General features: G+C 45.0%; 2 protein-coding genes across 2 annotated transcripts in view; one reads left to right on the top strand and one right to left on the bottom strand.

The window, feature by feature from the left end:
- The first annotated feature begins 6 nt into the window (after positions 1–6).
- Positions 7–1,901, top strand: GPR27 (G protein-coupled receptor 27). Its single transcript, XM_008925714.3, has one exon. The coding sequence runs from the start codon at positions 91–93 to the stop codon at positions 856–858; it is 768 nt and encodes a 255-aa protein (XP_008923962.3). The 5' UTR covers positions 7–90; the 3' UTR covers positions 859–1,901.
- An 11,464-nt stretch (positions 1,902–13,365) lies between these two features.
- The window catches only part of PROK2 (prokineticin 2), a 138,228-nt gene continuing 131,481 nt past the window's right edge, over positions 13,366–20,112 (bottom strand). Inside the window, exons 3-4 of the mRNA XM_029958314.1 lie at positions 16,425–16,550; positions 13,366–13,491 (exon numbers count right to left, since the gene is read on the bottom strand). Of these exons, the coding sequence (XP_029814174.1) occupies positions 13,366–13,491; positions 16,425–16,550 (252 nt within the window). The remainder of the gene's footprint in view (positions 13,492–16,424; positions 16,551–20,112) is intronic.

The raw sequence follows: 20,112 nt of genomic DNA, 5'->3' as shown, positions 1-20,112 counted from the left end.
CCCCTCAGCTGCAAGGTGCTGGCCTTCCTGGCCGTGCTCTTCTGCTTCCACGCCGCCTTCCTGCTCTTCTGCGTGGGGGTCACGCGCTACATGGCCATCGCCCACCACCGCTTCTACGCCAAGCGCATGACGGGCTGGACCTGCCTGGCTGTGGTGTGCATGGTGTGGACCCTCTCCATGGCCATGGCCTTTCCCCCCGTCTTTGACGTGGGCACCTACAAGTTCATCCGGGAGGAGGAACAGTGCATCTTCGAGCACCGCTACGTCAAGGCCAACGACACGCTGGGCTTCATGCTCATGCTGGCGGCCGTCATCGCCGCCACCCACTTGGTCTACATCAAGCTGCTCTTCTTCATCCATGGCCACCGCAAGATGAAGCCAGCCCAGCTGGTCCCGGCCATCAGCCAGAACTGGACCTTCCACGGGCCAGGAGCCACCGGCCAAGCAGCTGCAAACTGGACGGCTGGCTTTGGCAGGGGGCCCACGCCGCCCACCCTCGTGGGCATCAGGCAGGCCACCCACAGCCAGATCAAGAGGCTACTGGTGCTGGAGGAGTTTAAGATGGAGAAAAGGCTCTGCAAGATGTTCTACATGATCACCTTGCTCTTTCTGCTGCTCTGGTCCCCCTACATTGTGGCCTGCTACCTGCGGGTCTTCATTAAGGCCAGCTCCATCCCCCAGGTCTACCTGACCACCTCCGTCTGGATGACGTTTGCCCAGGCAGGGGTCAACCCGATCCTCTGCTTCATCTTCAACAAGGAGCTCAGGGTCTGTCTCCGAGCCCACTTCCCGTGCTGCCAAAGCATCCAGAGCACCCAGGGCACCATCCTTTGCGATCTCAAGAGCTTTGGGATGTAGGGGGGCTTTTCTCTTTCTAAAAAAGAAAGATGGATATAGTTTTCCATGTTTCTGCATATGATCTCAAGAGAGTGGGGGACATACTAAACCACCACCCAGCACCCAAACCTTAGGCTGTAAGAAGCTATTTTATTTATTTTTCTATATTTTGCGTATGCTCTCTTCAGAACATAACCAGTTGCTGTCTATGGGAACAGGTACTTGAGCAGAACACCCCCAAACCTTAGGCAGTAAGAAGCTGTTTTTCTTTGTGATTGTGTGGTTTTTAAAAACAAAACAGGGCTCCAAGTTTCTGGTCTTGCTTCTAATGTTTCTAAACATGATTCCAACAGATACGGATTAAGGCCATGACATTTTTTTTGTTTCCCTATTCCTGTCTGTTTTGATAAAGGCTTAACAATTTTACTCATGTAATGTTTGATAAGGGCCAAGACAATTTTATACTAAAATTATTTTTGATGACCTCAAGAGGTGTTGTTTTATTATTATTTGATTTTAAGTGAAGAACAAGAAGAGGACGTTCCTAATGTGGTCAGAAGTCAGTTTTGGTGGGAGCTGTTGGGTTCATTCATTCTCAAATGGTTTGAATATTTGAAGCAGTTAGTTATAACTTTTGCTTGACATGCAAACAGTGTAGAACTAATTTCAATTTTTCTTGTTGCACTATTCATTTGGTAATATTTCAGAACTATTTGTGAAATGTGATTTTAAAATACCAACTTTAAAAATAATCAACTATAGCAGTTTTTAAAACCTAGATTGAAATTCATATTTTACTGCCTTTATAGGAAGTTATCTACAAACCTGGGTAATACTTGTACATTTTGACTGTTTTCTTTAATAAAATATTGAAAACCTTTACTGTATGTAATTGTTTCAGAATGGCAGCATTCTGCTTTGCTGACAAATAACTTGTGTATGTGGAAGGTTGTATGTCTTGTGTCTGAGTAGATTTCACAGCTGAGGTTATTATGGACAAGCACAATCCTTATTTGCTGTTAGATCTCAATTTAGGTGTTTATACCAATAAAAGTGACTAAAGCTATTTTTAAGAAGACTTAAGTTCATGATGGGCAACAGGTTTAAATAGCACAATTCTTTGTGTCTACCAAAACCAAAATTCTGTTAATGACAGGAAAGACTGTGTATTTGTGGATCACTAATTTTAGTTGGCAAAGCAGTTTTTTAACATGGTGGCTTGGTTAATACCACACTCATTTGTAAACTGTATTCTTAATGGGAAGTGTACATGAATTAAGCAGGGCATTTTAATCTGCTCTGTTGTTCTACAAAAACTTCTCTGGAAGTATTTTAACCAGTAGCCTGATGGCAGGATCCTGAAAACCTTTGAGCTGTCTCAGAGGAAGCTGTCCTGGATTTGCTTCCCTTTCTGATGGATCGTGTAACATTTAAAAAACGTGCTGGAGCAAGTCACACAGAAAATGACAGGGACAATCTCAGTTTACATGAATAAATCTGCATATGCTATGATTATTTCTGTAGAGAGTAGTCCAAAATTGGTAGACATCAACTGAGAAATAGTTGTCCTGATTGAAGAGACACGTGTGGAAGATCAGGGGAATGAAATGAGGTGGGGCTTCTGGTTTGGTTTTAAGTCTCGCTTCCCACTCCCAACTCAGATTTGAACACGAGAGAGGCAATGTTTCTTTCAGTGCATGAAGAGAAGGTTGGAATTTGAGTTTTTGGTATAGCTGCAGTAGAAGCTGGAACTGTACCAGTGCTGCCAGAACTGGGCTAAGAAATATGACCATGGATGGGGTGTCTTGAAAACAAAGGGAAACTTAATGATCATTTCCAAAGCTGTTTGAAAATGCACCTGGGTACAGAAGGAAAGCTGTCACATACTTCATATCACAGCAGCAGCTGGTTATCAGTGCTAATTATATTTTCAGCCTGCAATATCATCTCATAGTTTAGTGAATCTTAGAGAGTAACGAGGTTACATTCTTTGTGTTACAAAGAATGTGAGGCAAAGCATGGATGCTGTTGGGAATTGTGTTCCAAGTATATACTTTACATGCCTGGTTTACTGTTAGGTCTTTTCTGCATGGTTCCAACTTTTGCAGAGTCATATTTCCTTAAGAAGCTTCCTGTGTAGGGGCCTAGAACTGTGATCTCTAACCCAAATCTTGCCATCTTTTTCCTAATCATGCTGCTACTGAAGCAAATATTTTCTTCCTCTATTAAAAGTATGATATTTTTGCATCCTCTCTCTCTTCCAGGCTATAAGTAGTATGGTTATGATTCTATTTAAACCACAGAGATGGGAAAATAGTTATTTTAAAACCTCCTTAAAAGTTGCAAGGACCAGATTTTTCACTTCTAGGAAAATTAAGCACAAGTTGTAGAGTCAGTCATATATGTGGGGGATGAAAACTCACCTTTGGGTGACCTGATGTTTTTATTTAGAGTTGGCTTACACAACTGCTGCTTTGTTGAATGCCAATCTCTGTGCAGAGGCATCCCCCAGCTCAGTGATGCCCTCACTAGATGGGTGAGCTGGTTCTTACCTAGTGAAGATAATGGATGCTTTGCTATCACCCATCAGTGGCAGCCAGACCCAATCTTGCTACAGCAAAAGAATACAAAAAAGGTTAAAAAGAATATCTGTATACCCTGCCTTTATCTTGCACGCAGCTTCCAGGGCTGTCTTAGGACTTCTGATGTACTCTGAGGGCAAAATCAGTGCTGTTTGAAGTTAATGTTTGAAGTTAGTTTTATACTTTAGGTACTTGTAGTGTCAGTCAGATTATGATCCTGGCCATGGTAGTACAAAAGAGAAGGAACTCCAGTGGCTTTAATGCAGGGTTTAGATGGGTGTTGTACAATAGGGTTTAATTCCAGAAGATGTGAAACTAAATATCAAAGACATACACAGAAAATTAAGTACTGGGTGCCAACACACCAACAAACACCACTTTGCTGGCTGAGCGTGCACTAAGAAAGTAGGAAAAACCAGAAAGGGCTGGAGAGACACCAGAGAATAAGTATTCCTTCTGAAATCTGAGAAAATATAAGAAAGTTGCAAAAAAAAAAAAGTAGCATTTCCAAAGCACAGCACTAACATCTCCTCACAGCAGCCTTTAGCCTGCATATGGGGAAAGTGGGTCACAGAGATTAAATGCTTTGACCAAGATCAGAGAAGGGGTGTTGGAGAGGAGGAAAACCTGTTCTGGATTAAAAAAAAATAGAGAAATAATGTTGGGGACTATGGGCTTAGCACAGGGAACCTTCGCTGCTGCTCTTGGGACCTGTGAGGTGTGGCTGTAAACCTCCCTATCCCAAAAGCCAGAGTGCTGCTAGTCTCACTCAGAAGTGCAATGGCCCAGACTCAGTGAGAGCTGGGTGTTAATAATTACCTCTCATGTCTGTGGGAGAAGCTCTTGCAGCTCGTGCAAGTCCTGGGCTCACTTGGAAAAAGTTGGTTGGTCTGAACTCCTCTCCCCATCCCCACTGACTAAAACACAAAGTACTTGGAAGGTTTGGTGGGCTGTACAGCAGTGAGACTTTCCCAGCTCTTCCATCGACCTGTGCTTGACCAGAACATAGATTGAGTCTTCTCTATGCCCCTCCAGGCTGATGCATCATAGTTTTCCATATTCTAGGCACCACAAGTGCTGAGTATCAGAGGAAATACCAACATCATCTCCCCCAGAGATTCTTCACAGTCTGGCTCAGAGGTCACAGCATGCTGCTTCTGCATATCTGTGGTGAGGAATTGCAGTTGTGCCGAGAGCTGCTCTGGAAAAACCGTGATTGCTGCTGGCATCTTCATTCACCAGGTATTTAACACATTCCTTACAAACATTTCCAGTCAAAGTCTTGAAGTCAGTGGAAGTTTTCAGTATAAACTTTAGTGTCAGGCCAGCTTGAAAAATGACACTGGTCTGAAGTCCCAGCTAGTGGCTATAATAATCTGATTTACAGCTCTCGGTGCCTGGAGTACTCTGGGGTGCTTCTAGCTCTGCTGTTAGATTTGGAATGAGTTTGCTAGGAAAGGAGCTGAAATATGTGGCTTCAGCCAAATTATCTTGTTAGGTAAAGGTCTCATTCAGTGGTCATGCTAGAGATGAAGGATGAGCAGGGGATGCATAGCCCACAGGCTGTCATCCTTCGCTTTTCCAGTACCAGGTCTGCACCAGGGGAGGCAAAGCTGCCTCCCAGGATGGTGTGAAGCACGTAGCCTTGAGTAAAAGGGCAGGAATTTGGCGTAGTCTGATAGCAACAGTTGTTTCCTGGGGCTCTGTCTGGATGTGATACAGCTACATCTCCAGAAGGCTTCTCTGCCATATGCTGCGGGACTGCCCTGGGACACATTGTGTAGAGCTCAGAGGAGAACAAAGCTGGCATTTTCCCTCTCTTACCAGAAAAGTGTGCATGGAGTTTGGCTGGACCTCTGCCACTTATCCCACATGGTTAAGCACAGTCACCTTGCTCCTTGGAGGCACCTGCACTTGCTCAGAATTGCCAAGAAACCACCCTGAGGGAAGGGGCTCCAGAGAGAACAACAGACACATATTGTCGGAATGTGATGTTAAGTATCACCTCATTAACTTAGACTGCAGATTGGATCATTCTGTGCAGTATCAGAATACCCCAGAAACCTTATTAGATAGTTATGCTGCAAATCAAAAAATTATTAGAAACATGGCAGGGGGGCTCTTTCCTAATAGAGGTTCCCTCATTTCTTAGCACAGCTTCCTTTGTAGTTGCTCAAAACACTGCACAGGCTACAGTTAATTCTATTATGATAGGAACCAGGAAGCATTTCCCATGCTAACTTATTCTTGTGCTTCAGAATATTATGGAGTTTATGACATGCTGAAGAAATGGAGCCATCAGAGAAAGACCATCAGTGAAGATAGTCTCCTAAAAGCTGGTGCAGAGTCATGCTGGGCTAGGGCTGGTACAAGGGACATCTTACCCCAAACCTCCTTTTATGCTGGTGACCTCTGATGCCATGTAATTCAAGAAGGACCTTGTGTGGGGTAAATCCTTACTCATCTGTTGGTTGTAGAACTGGCAATAAGGAGCTGACTTTCCAACTTGACATCTGTGGCATTCTGACTTTCCCTAGAGCTGCTGATGCTGAGCATCTCTGAGCCTGTTTTCACTTGGTAGAATTCATTAACTGCCCCACACCTCAGTACTTTGTCCAAAGAATGATTAATTATTCTCACTCACCTTTGTACCACACAGAACTACTGGTGGCAAGAGCAGAGCATTATCACGGGTGAACAATCACTGACTACACAAGCTTTCATCACTTAACTTTAAAGTCAAGCTCAGCCTTTCATGCAAGCTGTTGCATTTCTGTATTTCTATTCATGCTTAATGACCTCAGTACTTGCACTCTGTCTTTGATCTCGAGTCATGCATGGTTGTACTGTGGATGTATTTATTGGAAGGCCACTGTCTTCAGCGCTGCATTTTTCACATTTACCGTGACCAGGTTGATAGCACAAAGCACTTTGTGTAGGAGGCTTTCAAGTTCAAAGCTAGTCTTGCAAGGGCACAGGGAAGCTGTGAAGTCCCAGCTAATTTTAGGCAGTCATCATGGCACTAATAGTGTAGGCAGAAATCAAGAGATCACCTGGTGAAGAGAAAGCCCGTCCTAAAGTTTCTGAATGTTATTTACTGGCATGTCATTAAAAAAAATAATCCCGTGTTTGTGTGAGGATGATTAACCATTGGAACAAATCATCCAGAGAAAAAAAAATGGATCCTCCATCTGTGAGACATGCAGTGTGAGCCTGCGTGCCTGCCCACGGCACACCTGCCCGGAGCCTGCTCCCTGCCCAGCCGGGGTCCCTGTGCCAGGATCTGGGGCTCAGCCCCAGCACAAAGGGCATGAAAAAAACCCAGAAATGCCAGTAAACAGCAGTGAACGACCAGTAAACAGAACCCTCTCTGTCTCAGGGTGATTCACTCCTTCCTTTTGCTGACTGTTTTAAAACACCAATTTTACCATACCATATAAATACCAGTGCTCGTTTCAGAAATTTTAGCAGAGGTAGAGCTAAAATGGCTTTGTCATTAAAGAGGGAAACACAGGAAGATTCAGAGGAAAGGCTGAAGTCTGGGTGCTTTCTGACAGTGAGAGAGAGGAATGATTTAGTGGAATATTACCTCACTGCATCGAACCACTCAATCTGTCCCCATCTGTCACCGAGCGCTTGCAGGAGGGTGATGGAAAGGAAACGGTTGAGCAGCTTGATAGTCAAGTAAATCAACTGGGCTTTTTCCTTTTCCTTTCCCTCCCTCATTAGACCTCACACACTCACACTACACAGCAGGTCCCTCAGCGTGCTGTGCCAAGGGCAAGGGGACAGTCCCCTGGGTGCCATGGGACTGCAGTGACTCTGGGGCAGACAGACCAGCTCTGAGTGCCCCCAGGGTCAAAATGCCCTTAGGAGCCAGTTCCAGCGGAGCTGCAGGAGACATCTGGGTGTGGAGGAAGGTGGATGAAGAGGCAGTATGTTCAGCCAAACTGCAGTGTGACTAAAGGGGGAGAATATGGGCACCAGAGCCAAGGAATCAGCAGCGTCACAGGCAGAGGTAAAGCTTGGAGCCATGGTGTGAAAGGAAGGAGGGACATGTTTGGGCTGAGCATCACATTCCCAGCAGGATGATGAGGGATGCTGCAGATGCTGGGCTGTGCAGAACCTGCCACAGGGCTGCTGGTGGGGACAGAGGTGTCGGTGATGATTTTCCTCCCCAGGAGATCCTGAACTCTCAGCCAGCCAGACTTTTTCTTACTCTGTGTTTGTGCAATAGCTCTCTGAGCCTAAGTGCTGATGTAAACCAAATCCAAATAGTCAAAGGCTCTGTTGCAATGTTGAAAGGTTTGTTAGTGACTTTGGGAAGTTTAATGAAAGCAGGGCAGGGAGGGAGCTGAAATTATGACACCACCACAGTCAGGAAGTTTTGCTGTTGGATTTGAAGGGGTGGTGGACCTTCCTGTCAAAGTTTCACCCATGAGAGAAGAAACTGGGGAGGGAAAAAAATTAAAACCCTACTAATTTGTCAGGATGTGGTGAAATTTTTGGAAAGAGTGAGAATGCTTGCAGCTGCCTCGCCAGTGCCTTTCCCTCAGCTGGCCCTTCTGGCAGGTCCCATGGAAGAGGTTGGAGGTGTGCTCTGCTGCCTGTGCTCCCATGTAGCCCAGAGGAGTAAATAAAGGGTGATCCCAATTTTGCACCCCCTAGAATCAATGTCTGCTTTGCTGGTTTGTGAACTCTTTGCGGCAAGAGCCACAGCTGCCCATTCCTGTCGAAAAGAGCCCACAAATCTCTGCATGAAATGACACGAGTGCACTCACGTGCAAGAGAAAAAGTAAATATAGCAGACCCAGCTCTGCTTGCTGGGCTGGAACCAGGCCATATTTTCAGTCTGCTTCTGCAGCGTGTTACAGCCTTGGGATTTACAAAACCACATTACATTTGAAAACAGATTTAATCCCTTCCACGTGTTGCGATGTTGTGTGGGGGTTTGGGAGACCTGGTGGGATTCCCAGCCCAGGAAGAGAAAGGCTGCCCAGGCAGTGCAATGCAGAGCTCCACTGGGGTCCATGGCCCATCCTTTCTGTACCATTGGCTGGGATGCAACACAAGGACAGCAATGAATCCCAGGACAGCTCAGGCTGCAGCGATGTGAGTACACGCTGCCTGAAGCACAGACACTTGCTTTGTATGATCTATGAGATTTGTAACCTTCCAGGGACAGGGACATGCCTGTAACATGCTGATATCTGGTGCCATGGTACAAAGGAGCATCAGCCTGGGATGCTGTGGGCACTCCTGGCACACAGTTAACAGGTACCCAGTTTCCCAGGTAGACTGGGGGTTGCAGAGGAGACTTTCTGTCATTGGGACATTGTGCCTCATTTACCCCCATACTAAGGTGCCTCACACTCAGACCTTTAGGAAACCCCTACCATGGGGGTGTTTGCAGGTGTGCTATGTGGTCCTATTGCTCATTCCTCCTCTCCTGCACACTTTGCTCTCACTCTGCACTGAACTCCTTGCTGTGAAACAAGCTGCCATCCATCCTCCCCTCAGTGCACCAGACTTCCTTGGCTTTAGCCCTTCACATTCAGCCTTTCCCATCCCTGATGACCAGTCAGAGTGGCCCAAAGATGGCCACCATCCTCTAAGGCAGACACGTCTAAGGCAACCTGCCTGGCCAAATCATTGAGATGTGTCCTGCTGCACTGGGCTGGGTCTGTCCCCAATCAAGACTCTCCTTGAGAAACAAGAGGTGATTTGCTTTATGTACATTAAACTCATCTCCATTCCTGTGCTCAGAATTATTGATTAGTCTGACAGCTGTACCCCTGCTGGTTTGCCATTTCATATCTGTGCACAAGAGAAAGGCACATTGATTTTGCTATTATCAAAATCCTCCTGTATTTGCACAGTCTTTTCTCTTCCTGCAATTTTCTAATTCCTTCTGGAAAACATGCTACACATTGTCAAGATCAAATTCCTGAGACATCTTGTTTAAATCAAGGGATTCTTAGCACCTTCTGTTTCTTTTGAATATCCATCTGTGCAGAAATAACAAACCAGAGAGCTACTGGGGCAGAGGGAAGCACCAGCAAAGACCTCAGTCTATGGTCAGACTTGCTGCTATCATACCTTTTTGTGGTGTATTGTGATGAGGCGCTGTGAACAAGTTGCCTAAAGAAGTTGCAAAATACCTCTTAACAAAACATGTTATAGGGCATCCTAACACATTAGACTTTTGAGGTAACAAGATTAGTGTTTCTAACCCACTCACAAAGATATCAAATCAAACATAATCCCATTTACTTACCTCTAAACAGGTACATGTTCTTCCATTCTCTTCTCTCAAGCAGCACTATAACCTTCAGCCTGCTTCACTTAACCTCCTTTCACCTACTGGTCCTGTAAAACCAGTGTTTGTGTCAGGGTGACCTGTCTTCTCATTAAGGACCCACTCAGATCTGAGTCCCCCTTGCCACACAACCAGAAGAATTTATTTTGTGTCACCTCCTCACTCAAAGATTTTGTAACTTTATTATATTTTTTTAAGTGACATAATTTCCCAGGGGGGAATTGTGGGCAGGAGAATGCAGATGAAGCTGAGCTTCAGCTGGGCTTTCTCCTGCTCAGCAGCAGAGCCTTCCCTGCAGCCCCCCAGGCTCACAGGTGTGTGCTGGCTCAGCCAGCTGTGCACCCACAAACCCCAAACACCTTGCTTAACCTTTCCTAATAAGCATGTAATCAAATTAAGGCAGCAGCTCATTATATGTGGCTGTGTGTTTTCCTGCAGTGGCTCTCTGCTAACCCAAAATCTGGTTATTAACATGGAAACTCCTCCAATGTGGTGGGATACCAACATTATTCTATAGCATATCTGTAATATCAATATTCATATACTATTAAAAATTAATGCACATGTTTCTATTAATAATTAATAATACTGCAATATTAATAAAATTAAACCAAACGTAGGCACAGATCTCCTAAGTGGAGTGAATAAAGGAAAGTGTTTAAACCAGGCTCTCTTCACAAACTGGGAAAGGAGGCTTTTCCCCTCTACCAAGGTGGTTCCAGGACTGCACAATTTCTGTTCTCTTTTCTCATCTGATTTTTCCTGCCAAGAGAAATCCCCTTCCCTTCTTCCTAGGCAGGTAAGAAAGTTATTCCTGGCCTAGGATTATTGCCAAGGTGATCCTGGAGCAAACCAGCCAGCACAGGGGACTGCAGAAAAGTTTTCATGGCAGGGTTGGCTTGAGGCTGGCCACCTTTTCCATCGGTCATCTTGAGTCATTTGCTCTCCTCCTTAAGTCAAAACCTGGCTCCAGGGAAAAGCAGAGGGGCATGCATGGCCATTTACATTTTGAAATGCTTCTTGTGGCCACTGGTTTGCCTATTATCACTGTAAAGCAAAGGTAAAAGGTTCACTCTCAGCCCCTTCCACTGCAGAAAGAAATTAAAGGGATTTTGCATGTGCTTGAGTGAGGAAATCTCCCCTAGGATGGGAGAAAAGATAATTGATTAGGACAGACTTTAGGAAATAATTGGGATACAAAAGCTTAATCTTCCTTCCAAAATGATCTCTCAAATCAACTAACCTTCATTGTGAGTGTCAATTAATGAAAATTAAATTACTAAAAGGGGAATCGTAATAATTATTGCGAAGTGAACGTAGTGGGGATGTAGGACAGTGAGGTTTTGCCTTTGGCTCTCCTACGTCAGCAGAGAAGGTGTGGAGAAGCCCCTTGAGGACAAGTATGGAATAAGGTCTCTCTCAAAGCTTCACCTTTCAAATGCCCTGTCCAGGAGCATCTGCAGGACGTGAGAACTTCCACCTGCTCTAGATGGTGTGAACTTTGAACTCATGTAATTGGGGCTGTTCTCATTACCCAGATAAATGCTTAATCCCACAAGTTAATTGGCACAAATTACAACTACAAAGTTGCTCTGCTCTGGTCTGATGAACTCTCCTAGGAGTTCAGTTTGGCAGGTCTGAGACAGTCCTCAGATATAATTGTCCACTCATTTACAATGATATAAACCAGGGTTACTGCCTTCAGTGCAGTCACTGGTGATTTATGCCAGCAGGTGATGAGGAGCAGGGCTGGTATTTTCTACTGTGGTTCATCTTTCATGCTTTGGTTAAAAAAAAATGGAGCAAGAGATGGGACACATCTATTTTTCTTCTTGATTTTCCCTTGAGTGTAAATTGAAGTCCATGGTATTAAGGTTATTTTATAGTGATAGACCTGGACAGAAAAGCAACCCCCAGACTCCCAGTGTGTCCTGCCTCTGCAAACTGGGACTGTGTGGGTGCACAGGGTGTTTGGGGAGTGGCAGTGGTAGGATCAGGTTTGGGGGTTGTTCTTAAGCCCAGGTTATGGAAATTTCTGCAGCACTCACATGTCACTGCACTGGTATGGGAATGAGCTGGTCTTTCACCAGCACAGTCCAATACAGAGGCATTGGGGTGGGTGCCCTGGGGTTGGGCTCTCTTGAGCAATCTTGTCCCTCAAGACATTTATTTTTCTAACATGTGCAGGATTCACAAGGATCTGGCAAAACAACTAGTCCAGTTGTTCCTTGCTGTCTCCTCAGGGAGGTTGTGGGGCCCAGTGGAAGGTACCTGGTAAACTCACTGTGTTGTTTCTCCTCCTCTCCAAGTAATACAGGTCTTTGCCTTGATAAAAGTGTGCCAACTTCTCCAATCCCCCCCCTCCATCATCAGCAAAGCACTGATTGTGGAAAGATGAATGACTTCACTTTTCCAGTTCCAGCATATGTTTGCATGTCTGAGAGCAAGAAACGTGTGAATCTCACACAAACTATTGGAATTCCAGCTCTGGGGACTGACAAGTAAATATGAAGTCACACAGCATTTCATAGAAAACCCACAAATCTTATGTTTGCTGAGCTAAAGTTGATCCTTTGAGGCATGTGCCAAGAAAAACCTCTCATATTAGTTACACCGAGATTCCTCCACCGTCTAGGACTGCAGCTTGATTGAGGAGTTCATGCCTTGTAAAATCCAAGTTTCCCTAAAAGCAGCCAGAGGCACATAATCTTTTGCTAAGCTATCCGTAAGGAGCTCTGCTAGCTTGGTGGATCGAGTATGGGATAACAGATTACACTGAATAAAAATGAAAAGCCACAATGACAAAATAATGTTATAATATTAAAATAAATCAAATAATATACTGCCATTATTCTGATACAGAATTTTTACACAGCAAATTTGATACATATACAAGAAGTCAGGCAGCCCATTACAATAAACTTCAGGGTTCCTTTTTTTTTAATATAAACTACATCTTAATACATAGTTTGAGATGATTGGGTAGTCTTACACCAATTCAAGTAGCAACAACTTCTCATCTTAGAATACTAAAATAACAAAATCTTTTGATGCTTTGAATATTGAAATGCTTTGGTTCCACCTGCCACTTTTAAAAAGTGTAAAAACTACATCTATTGGTTAAATCTTTTTTCCTAGAGACACGCCTAACTTACAAATACAGTAATATAAATAAAGATACGAAATGCAATGTAAATACAATTTTTTGGCAATCCTCGTATGGTTCACACTGTGCACTTATTCAACTCTCAGTTCAATTCAGGTATTCCAAGGTGTAAAAATGTGGCTAAAATTTTTCAAAACTGACAATAAACTTGGATGTTTTCATTCTGGGTTTAAGCTGGAACCATGAAGACCATGAAATGGTTCAGAAATGGTTAAGCCCCTGCTCTCAGACAGAAGTTTTGGTTTAGTAGATGTCATTTTGCCACCCCAAAATAAAAGCATCTGCCACTGCAATTCCCTCCTGAAAACCCTGGCCACAACAGCACAGCATCTCATCTCCTGTTGATGTTGGTGAGGCAGGAAAGTGTGGTGAAGGGTTTCCCCATGGCAAGTACCTTGTTCATCACAATAACGAGAAAATGAGAATAGCGAGTGGCTCGTTCTAGCCCGGAACAGCTCCTGCTAAAAGAAGACATCTTCTTTTCTGAAGTGCAGCATACATTTGAATTTGCTGGAGGAAGTCCGTCCGCAGGTGAGGCCCGGGAGGCACGGGCAGGTGTGGTGCATCCGCCGCCCCGAGAAGGGAACCTGGGCACAAAGAGCACAGACGTCAGGGACAGGGAGCACTGTGGCAGCGGTGCTTGGGGGGATGGATTCAGAGGAACAGTGGGAATACTGGGAATGCTGTCCTCCTCCCTCCTTCCACTGACGGAGATTCCCCACGAGCTGCGGCCCGGGGGTGGAGAGCAGATGGCAAAGCCAGCCCTGTCGTACATCCTGGTCAAGCCACAGCTAAGGGCAAAATGTTAACAGTCGTGGTGCTGTGTAAATCTACATCTGTGACACATGTTCTCCATTTACTCCCGTTTCATAAAGGAGTCTGTTGTGAAATGACAATGGCCTTCAGCATCAAATGTTGTGGTGTCACTGAGCAGGGGTTTCTGTTTGTTCCGATTCCTGCCTTGTCACATGGCACAGAGCAGGACCCAGGAACCTTGGGATCCCATGGTAGTCAGGCTGGAAGGGACCTCTGGAGGTCACCTCATCTGACCTCCCTTGGAGCAGGATCCTTTTCACCACAGGGCAGAGTTTTCTCATTTCATCCCACCCTCCCCCAGCCACGCTGTGCTGCAGGGAGCACATACGGACTGCATTAGACAAATTTAACTGTGCCATGACATGCACATGCACTGACACTCTTCAACAACTTGATCACAAGCTCTGCCTTTTACAGAAGCTGAGCAGGACAGCGCAGTGGGACGTGGCTGGGAACCGCAGTGCTGCCAGCTGGCAACACACACTGAGCATCGCCTGGGTGCAGTGAAGAAAGCACAGAGGTACAAAGGCATTGCCAGACAGGCAGTCAACCCTAATTCCCTCATTTCCAGTTTTCTAGGTGGTTTTAGCCCAGAATTTTAATATTCTAAGGTTGTTTTTTTGTTAGTGTGCAAATTTTCTCTTTAAGAAAGCCAAAGGGAGAAAGTCTCACACAGTCCCTGGTGCATCACACCAAGAACCAGCCTGACTGCAGTGACACCCTGCTGGATGGGGGGAGTGGGAGGGGGACTCACATCACCTGCAGTGTCCTGGGCCAGCACCAGACTCCTGGCCAGCACTGTCTGAAGAGCATCCTCAGCACAAGGGATGCCTTGGGTTCCCCAAACCACCCACCACAGCCCCTCTGCTTCAGCATGAGCAGGGAGGCCACCAACCACAGGTGCTGAGAACTCCCCATGGCAATCAAACCTATCAGGTGCCCATGCACAGCACTGCAGCAAAACCCACATCCTGAGCTCTCAGCCTTCCAACAGCTCAGGGGATTTATCCAAAACATTACAGTTGCTGCAAGGAAACGTTCCTTTCAGCGGGACTCCCACGCTGTGCAACCTCACCTGCCTAGTTCTGCCTCAGACCCTGCCTGGTCCTGCCTCAAAATGCCAGCTGGGACTGCTAATGGCATAAATCCATCGCCATCTAGTTGCTGAGAAGGAAACTAGAAGGTGGAACCCCAACTGCCAGCCATCTCCTCCAGGGCATCTCCAGGCTCCTCTGGAGGTCCCTGAGGTGCCATGGCCGTGCTGGTGCCTGCTTTTGACCTGTCCTGCATGCAAATGAAAGGTTTTGGTGATCAGGGCACCAGCTGCTTGCTCCCTATCCAAATATTTAGTGGGGAGGAACCATTGAACAAACACTCCATCCTTAAAAATACCTCATTTTGCATACTATGGTAAATCAATTTGCTTTGTGTTTGTCAGGAATAGCAGTGGGGTGAGGAATCTAAATCTAAAATTAACCTCATAAAGCTTACAAACATCAGTGCCTGACTAAGTCTGGAGTGGACAGGCATCTTTGGTTGTAATTATGCAGGCAATCACCTTAAAATATATCACACAGAGTATAAATTATTGCCCAGTAGCAATAAGCTCATAAAAACCCCTAGAAGACAATTTCTCTTATCCTGACTCTTGGTAGTGTAAAGACCCCTTGCAAGAAAAACCTGCTACATTACATGGTAAAAATGAACATATCACAGCAGAAAATTTAAAAATTTAACTGAAACAGAACAGAGCCTTGAACTTCTTAAAACTGAGAAAACAAGCCATAGATACTGAGATGAGAAGTCAGGCATTGGATGAAACAGTGACAAAGGCAGATAACTAGCTGCACATTTGTAATCTGAATTTATTGCCTTGATATCTTCCTGTTGTGATGACTCTTGGGCCAAGCTCTTCCCTGAGGATGGCTCTGAAAAACACCAGGTTCTCAAACTGGTAATATCCCATTCAGTCTTTCGTATTACTTCTAAATAAACAGCTTTTTTTCATACTGCACATAATACACATAATTACACAGCCTTAAATAAACCTACTTGTTAAAATTATTACATTAATAATTCTGTGTATCATCTAATAATGTACTAATACGTAACTAATGTTATTTATATGTGTGTATATATGTATACATACATATATATTTGAAATTAATAGGTAGAATAGAAGAGAAGAGAGTCCATGGTGAACTTTCTCAAGTCCAAGTATGTGTGAACACCTTCCCAATGGCTTCTCAATGCACCAGGTGCCCCAATACTGGCTGGTGACATTTTTATGCTCGTGATAGGATCTTGTCCACTTCCACTGGGGGCAGTGACATCTGCTACGTTCCTGCTCACACGAGTAAGGATTGGCAGGGTTGGGCTTGGGAACCGCTAACGCTGTTTCAGATCACGTAACGGAACAAAACAGCAACAACAAACTAATAAGGAAACAATCTGGAAAGCATGTAGTGCTTTCATCCTCTGATTCTCTCCTGCATAATTCTGACAGTAATGTATTTCCTTACGTAGGTACCTTCAGCGCTGTTTCCACACAGATGGAAATGGCTGGGAATGGTAAGGAATGGGACATCTCCCTGCCTGTTCACCACGCACGGTTTTTATGCAATGTGACGTGCAGCGCAGGATATTCCTGCTCCTTTCTGCCCTGCCAGCTCCGGTCCCACAGCCCCCCTGGTGATGTACTCACTCGGTGACTCAAGGGGTGGCACTCCTCTCCCAAATTCCCCATCGGCGTGCACATCCGCAGGCTGCGGATCCACAGGCTGACCGCGCAGCACATCCCGCTGCCACACTGCTGGTCTCGGTCGCAGGCCTGGAGTTCAATACAGCATTAGGCAAATTAAATTAATAATAAATATATTCCAGAAATTGGACAGATCAGGTGCTCAGGAGCTGCCTCTGACACCCCACAAGTTACCGCGGCTCATTAAGGCTGAATAATAAGATCTAAGGCTGATTTACAATACTTGTACCTCCTACAGATCTGAATGTACAGGCTCCTGGAGTTGAGCCCAGGTTGTTTAAAGCCAGGACCACACATGGAGCTGCTCAGGGCCAAATCCAGGACTGCCAGTGATTTGTAGTCCCAAATTCTGAGCACTGATGGACCATGGCACATGCTGCTCCCTTTTCCAGATCGGCACCCAAGTGAGCTCAGGAAGGAGCAAGGACCAACCACACTAAATGGTCACCAAAACAGTCACCAAAACAGTCTATGGAGAAGCTAAGACAGGAAATCAACCATTAGTTTAATGACTTTTAAGTAACTACTCCTTCTAGTTTCTTATAATATCATAGGATTGAGAGCCCTTGCAAGGCTGCATGATAGTTTGTAAGAGAAGTCCAAGTGGAAGTAGCTAAAATAGAAGTTTAAATATGGATTCTGTGGTTGTTGTCTAGAATTACATGTAACTAAAAAAGGCCTTAAGAAAAAGTTTGCCTAAGTGTCCACATCCAAAAAATGCTGCTGTGGTTGCATTCTCCTCCAGGGGAGGGAAAAAATATTTTAGCCACTTACCCAATACAGCTTAGATAAGCACAAACCAAAATTCAAACTAGTGGGTATGTTTCAAAAACCACAAACCATGAAGAGCAATTGACACGTTAGGGTTTGAAAACAAGTTACTGCACATCTTTCAGCTACTTTTCAATCAAAAGCTTATCAGGCTTTTTATTATATGAATTTAATGCAAAAACCAGTCTCCTTTCTCTGATGGGAAATGCCCTTATTTAAAGGTTCTGATTACACCCCAAACATAAGCTTAATTAACTCACTGCTCTTGCTGTCTGACACCAGCAGTGATTGAGCAAAGGCACTGGTCAGCACTACGTAAACAGGCAGCTCATAAAAATGTACGTAAAAGATGATAACGGCTCTGGGGAAGACGCATATCAGAATAAACATTCTCTGGAGGGACAAGCTTACAGATCTGACCTTGGGATTTACATGATAAATGCCTTTAGACTGTACTCTACTGGGTAAATATTGCACTGGTTTCACCAGCAGAAGCCAGATCAAAATATATATTTAGAGATCAGCCAGAAGCTTAGGAAGAAGCTGTTGCCTGAGGATAAAGTTATTAAATAGTGTGTGTAACCCAAACAGCTCCTAAACACACAGCTCTGTGCTGCAGGTGAGCCCAAACACCAGAGTATTTACTTGCAAGACTAATATGGCCATACAATTACCACTAGAGCCTGCCAAATAGATAATGTTCATTTTCTGACCTCTCTCTTACAAAATAAATAAATAAAAAAACACTCTAATGATCTAATTTCGCCCTAGTGAAAAAAGAAGAAAACACAGGTCCAGTGATTTTGGCTGCCCCCGGCACACTGGTGTCCACTGCTCAGCTGGAGTCACAGGCTTTGCTATTTCTCACCAATCAGTTCCTGGCTTCCTCTTTTTCTCAGTTGTGTAGCTCAAACCCCATCCATCTCCATGGGACCAGTCCTGGAGTGAAGCACCACTCAGTTGAAAACCACACCTGCATATGTCCTAGCAAGCAAGGGTCTCAATGTCCATGCTGAACAATTTCCTTCTAAAACTCACACCCATATATATTTACATCTGGCAGAGCTTTTCAGGCTCCCTTTCCAAAAATGTATGACAAGTTTTGAAAATATTCAACCCAAACACTCCTGCCCACACCTTATCTGCAATGTGTAATTCATACTGCTTACTCCTAATCTTCCCGGGACAACACACGAACACCCCATTTAAACAGAGTTTTGTGGAAAATCAGCTCAGGAATATTTCCCAGGTGAAATGCCAGATGCAAAGGCAACTGGAGTCAGCACATGAACCACCACTGAAGTGAGGAAAGTTTGAATCAAGTCCTTAAATTACAAAGGAAAAGCACCTTGCAAGCTCAGAGGATGGGGACGCAAACACCTACGTCAGTTCTCGTCTGAGATTTGTCCATTCATCAGAAGCCAAAAATGCATCAAAGTGATTTAAGAGGAAATGTTCTGCAATAGTTAATAAAGTAACATTTTTCTAGTTCTACTCTATTTTTGCTTTTTGAATATGCTTTGTCCTTGATCTATTATTCAGTGCCTCACAGTTACTTTATTTGATGGATCAATTATCTTTAAAGGTGTAGCCACAACTCTAATAAAAGATAAACTGCTCCTCCACTGCTGGGTATATTTCTATTTAAAAGGAACTTGAAATTATCAAATATTAAAAAATTCCTTCACATTGTCTGCTCTAAAAGATAATCAGTCCTGGTAACTGATCTGACTTCCAGAGAAATACCCATGAGCTGTTTCAGGGACTTCAGTGGTCTGGACAGGGAGTCTGGACAGCCACGGAGAAATCAGCCACTGCGAGTACAACTTCTGATGGTTACAAAAGATATGCAAACTCTCGAAGGAGTTCAAGTACTGGGTTATTAATCCAAAGCAAACACTTACAAAGAAAAAAAATCATTTTACTTAAGAGTGATGCAATGCTTTGGGTTAAATAACCTCTTTGGGAAAAAAATATTTTCACAACCAAAGTAAATCTCGAGCCTAAAAACAACAACAACAACAGAGATTCATTTGCAAGGGGTGGCTATCGAGGGGAAAAAGCAGCATAGTCATACTCAAAGAAACGAAAGGAAAAAAGCAGCATTTTGCCGAGATTGCAATCCTGCCCTGTATGTGGAGGGACTGGAGGAGCTGCAGGAACTCGAATTGCATGCACAGTGAGCAGTGCAGTGCCCCCATCCAGACGCTCCCTGGACAAGTTTGGGGGTAGCTGGGGCTGGATGGAGGGTGACAAGAGACAGCTCCAGCTCTGGAAAAGCAGCTGGAATCTCTGCACGCTCCCAGACCAGCCTGGAGACAACCTCTCACTGAGTCCAGACATCCCTCACTCCAAAGTGACAGACCTCACACTGTGTCATCCCTCATCCCAGAGACCCACAAGTCCTGATATCACCCGCCCCAGAGAGACTGGTGTATCCTGGAATTCCTCACTCCAGAGAGACCCCCACGCTCTGATAACACTTAGTCCAGAGAGCTCCGCAGCTCCCGGCATCCCTCATCCCAGAGGGACACCATGTCCCGATATCACTTATCCCAGACGGCCCCCCAAGCCCTGGCATCTCTCATTGCCTGGCACATCTCTTCCTCCCACGTCCTGGCTATCACTTATCCCAGAGAGACCCGCAGCTACTGGCATCCCTCACCCTTCGCGAGACCCCTCCGCCCTGACATCCCTGATGCCGGACAGACCCCCGAGTCCCGGCAGTGCTCACCCAGAAAGACCATCTCCGGGCATCCTCCTGGCAGAGCTTCCCCCTCTCTCCTGGCATCCCTCAGCCCGGGAAATCCCCTGCAGTCCCGCTATCACTCACCGCGCACAGACCCCGAGTCCCGTCCCC

Source organism: Manacus vitellinus, unplaced genomic scaffold (assembly GCF_001715985.3).
Source record: "Manacus vitellinus isolate BGI_N305 unplaced genomic scaffold, ASM171598v3 scaffold_14_pilon, whole genome shotgun sequence".
Taxonomy (NCBI): Eukaryota; Metazoa; Chordata; class Aves; order Passeriformes; family Pipridae; genus Manacus; species Manacus vitellinus.
Note: the sequence above shows the minus strand (reverse complement) of the source record. Positions and strands in the feature narration are given on the sequence as shown.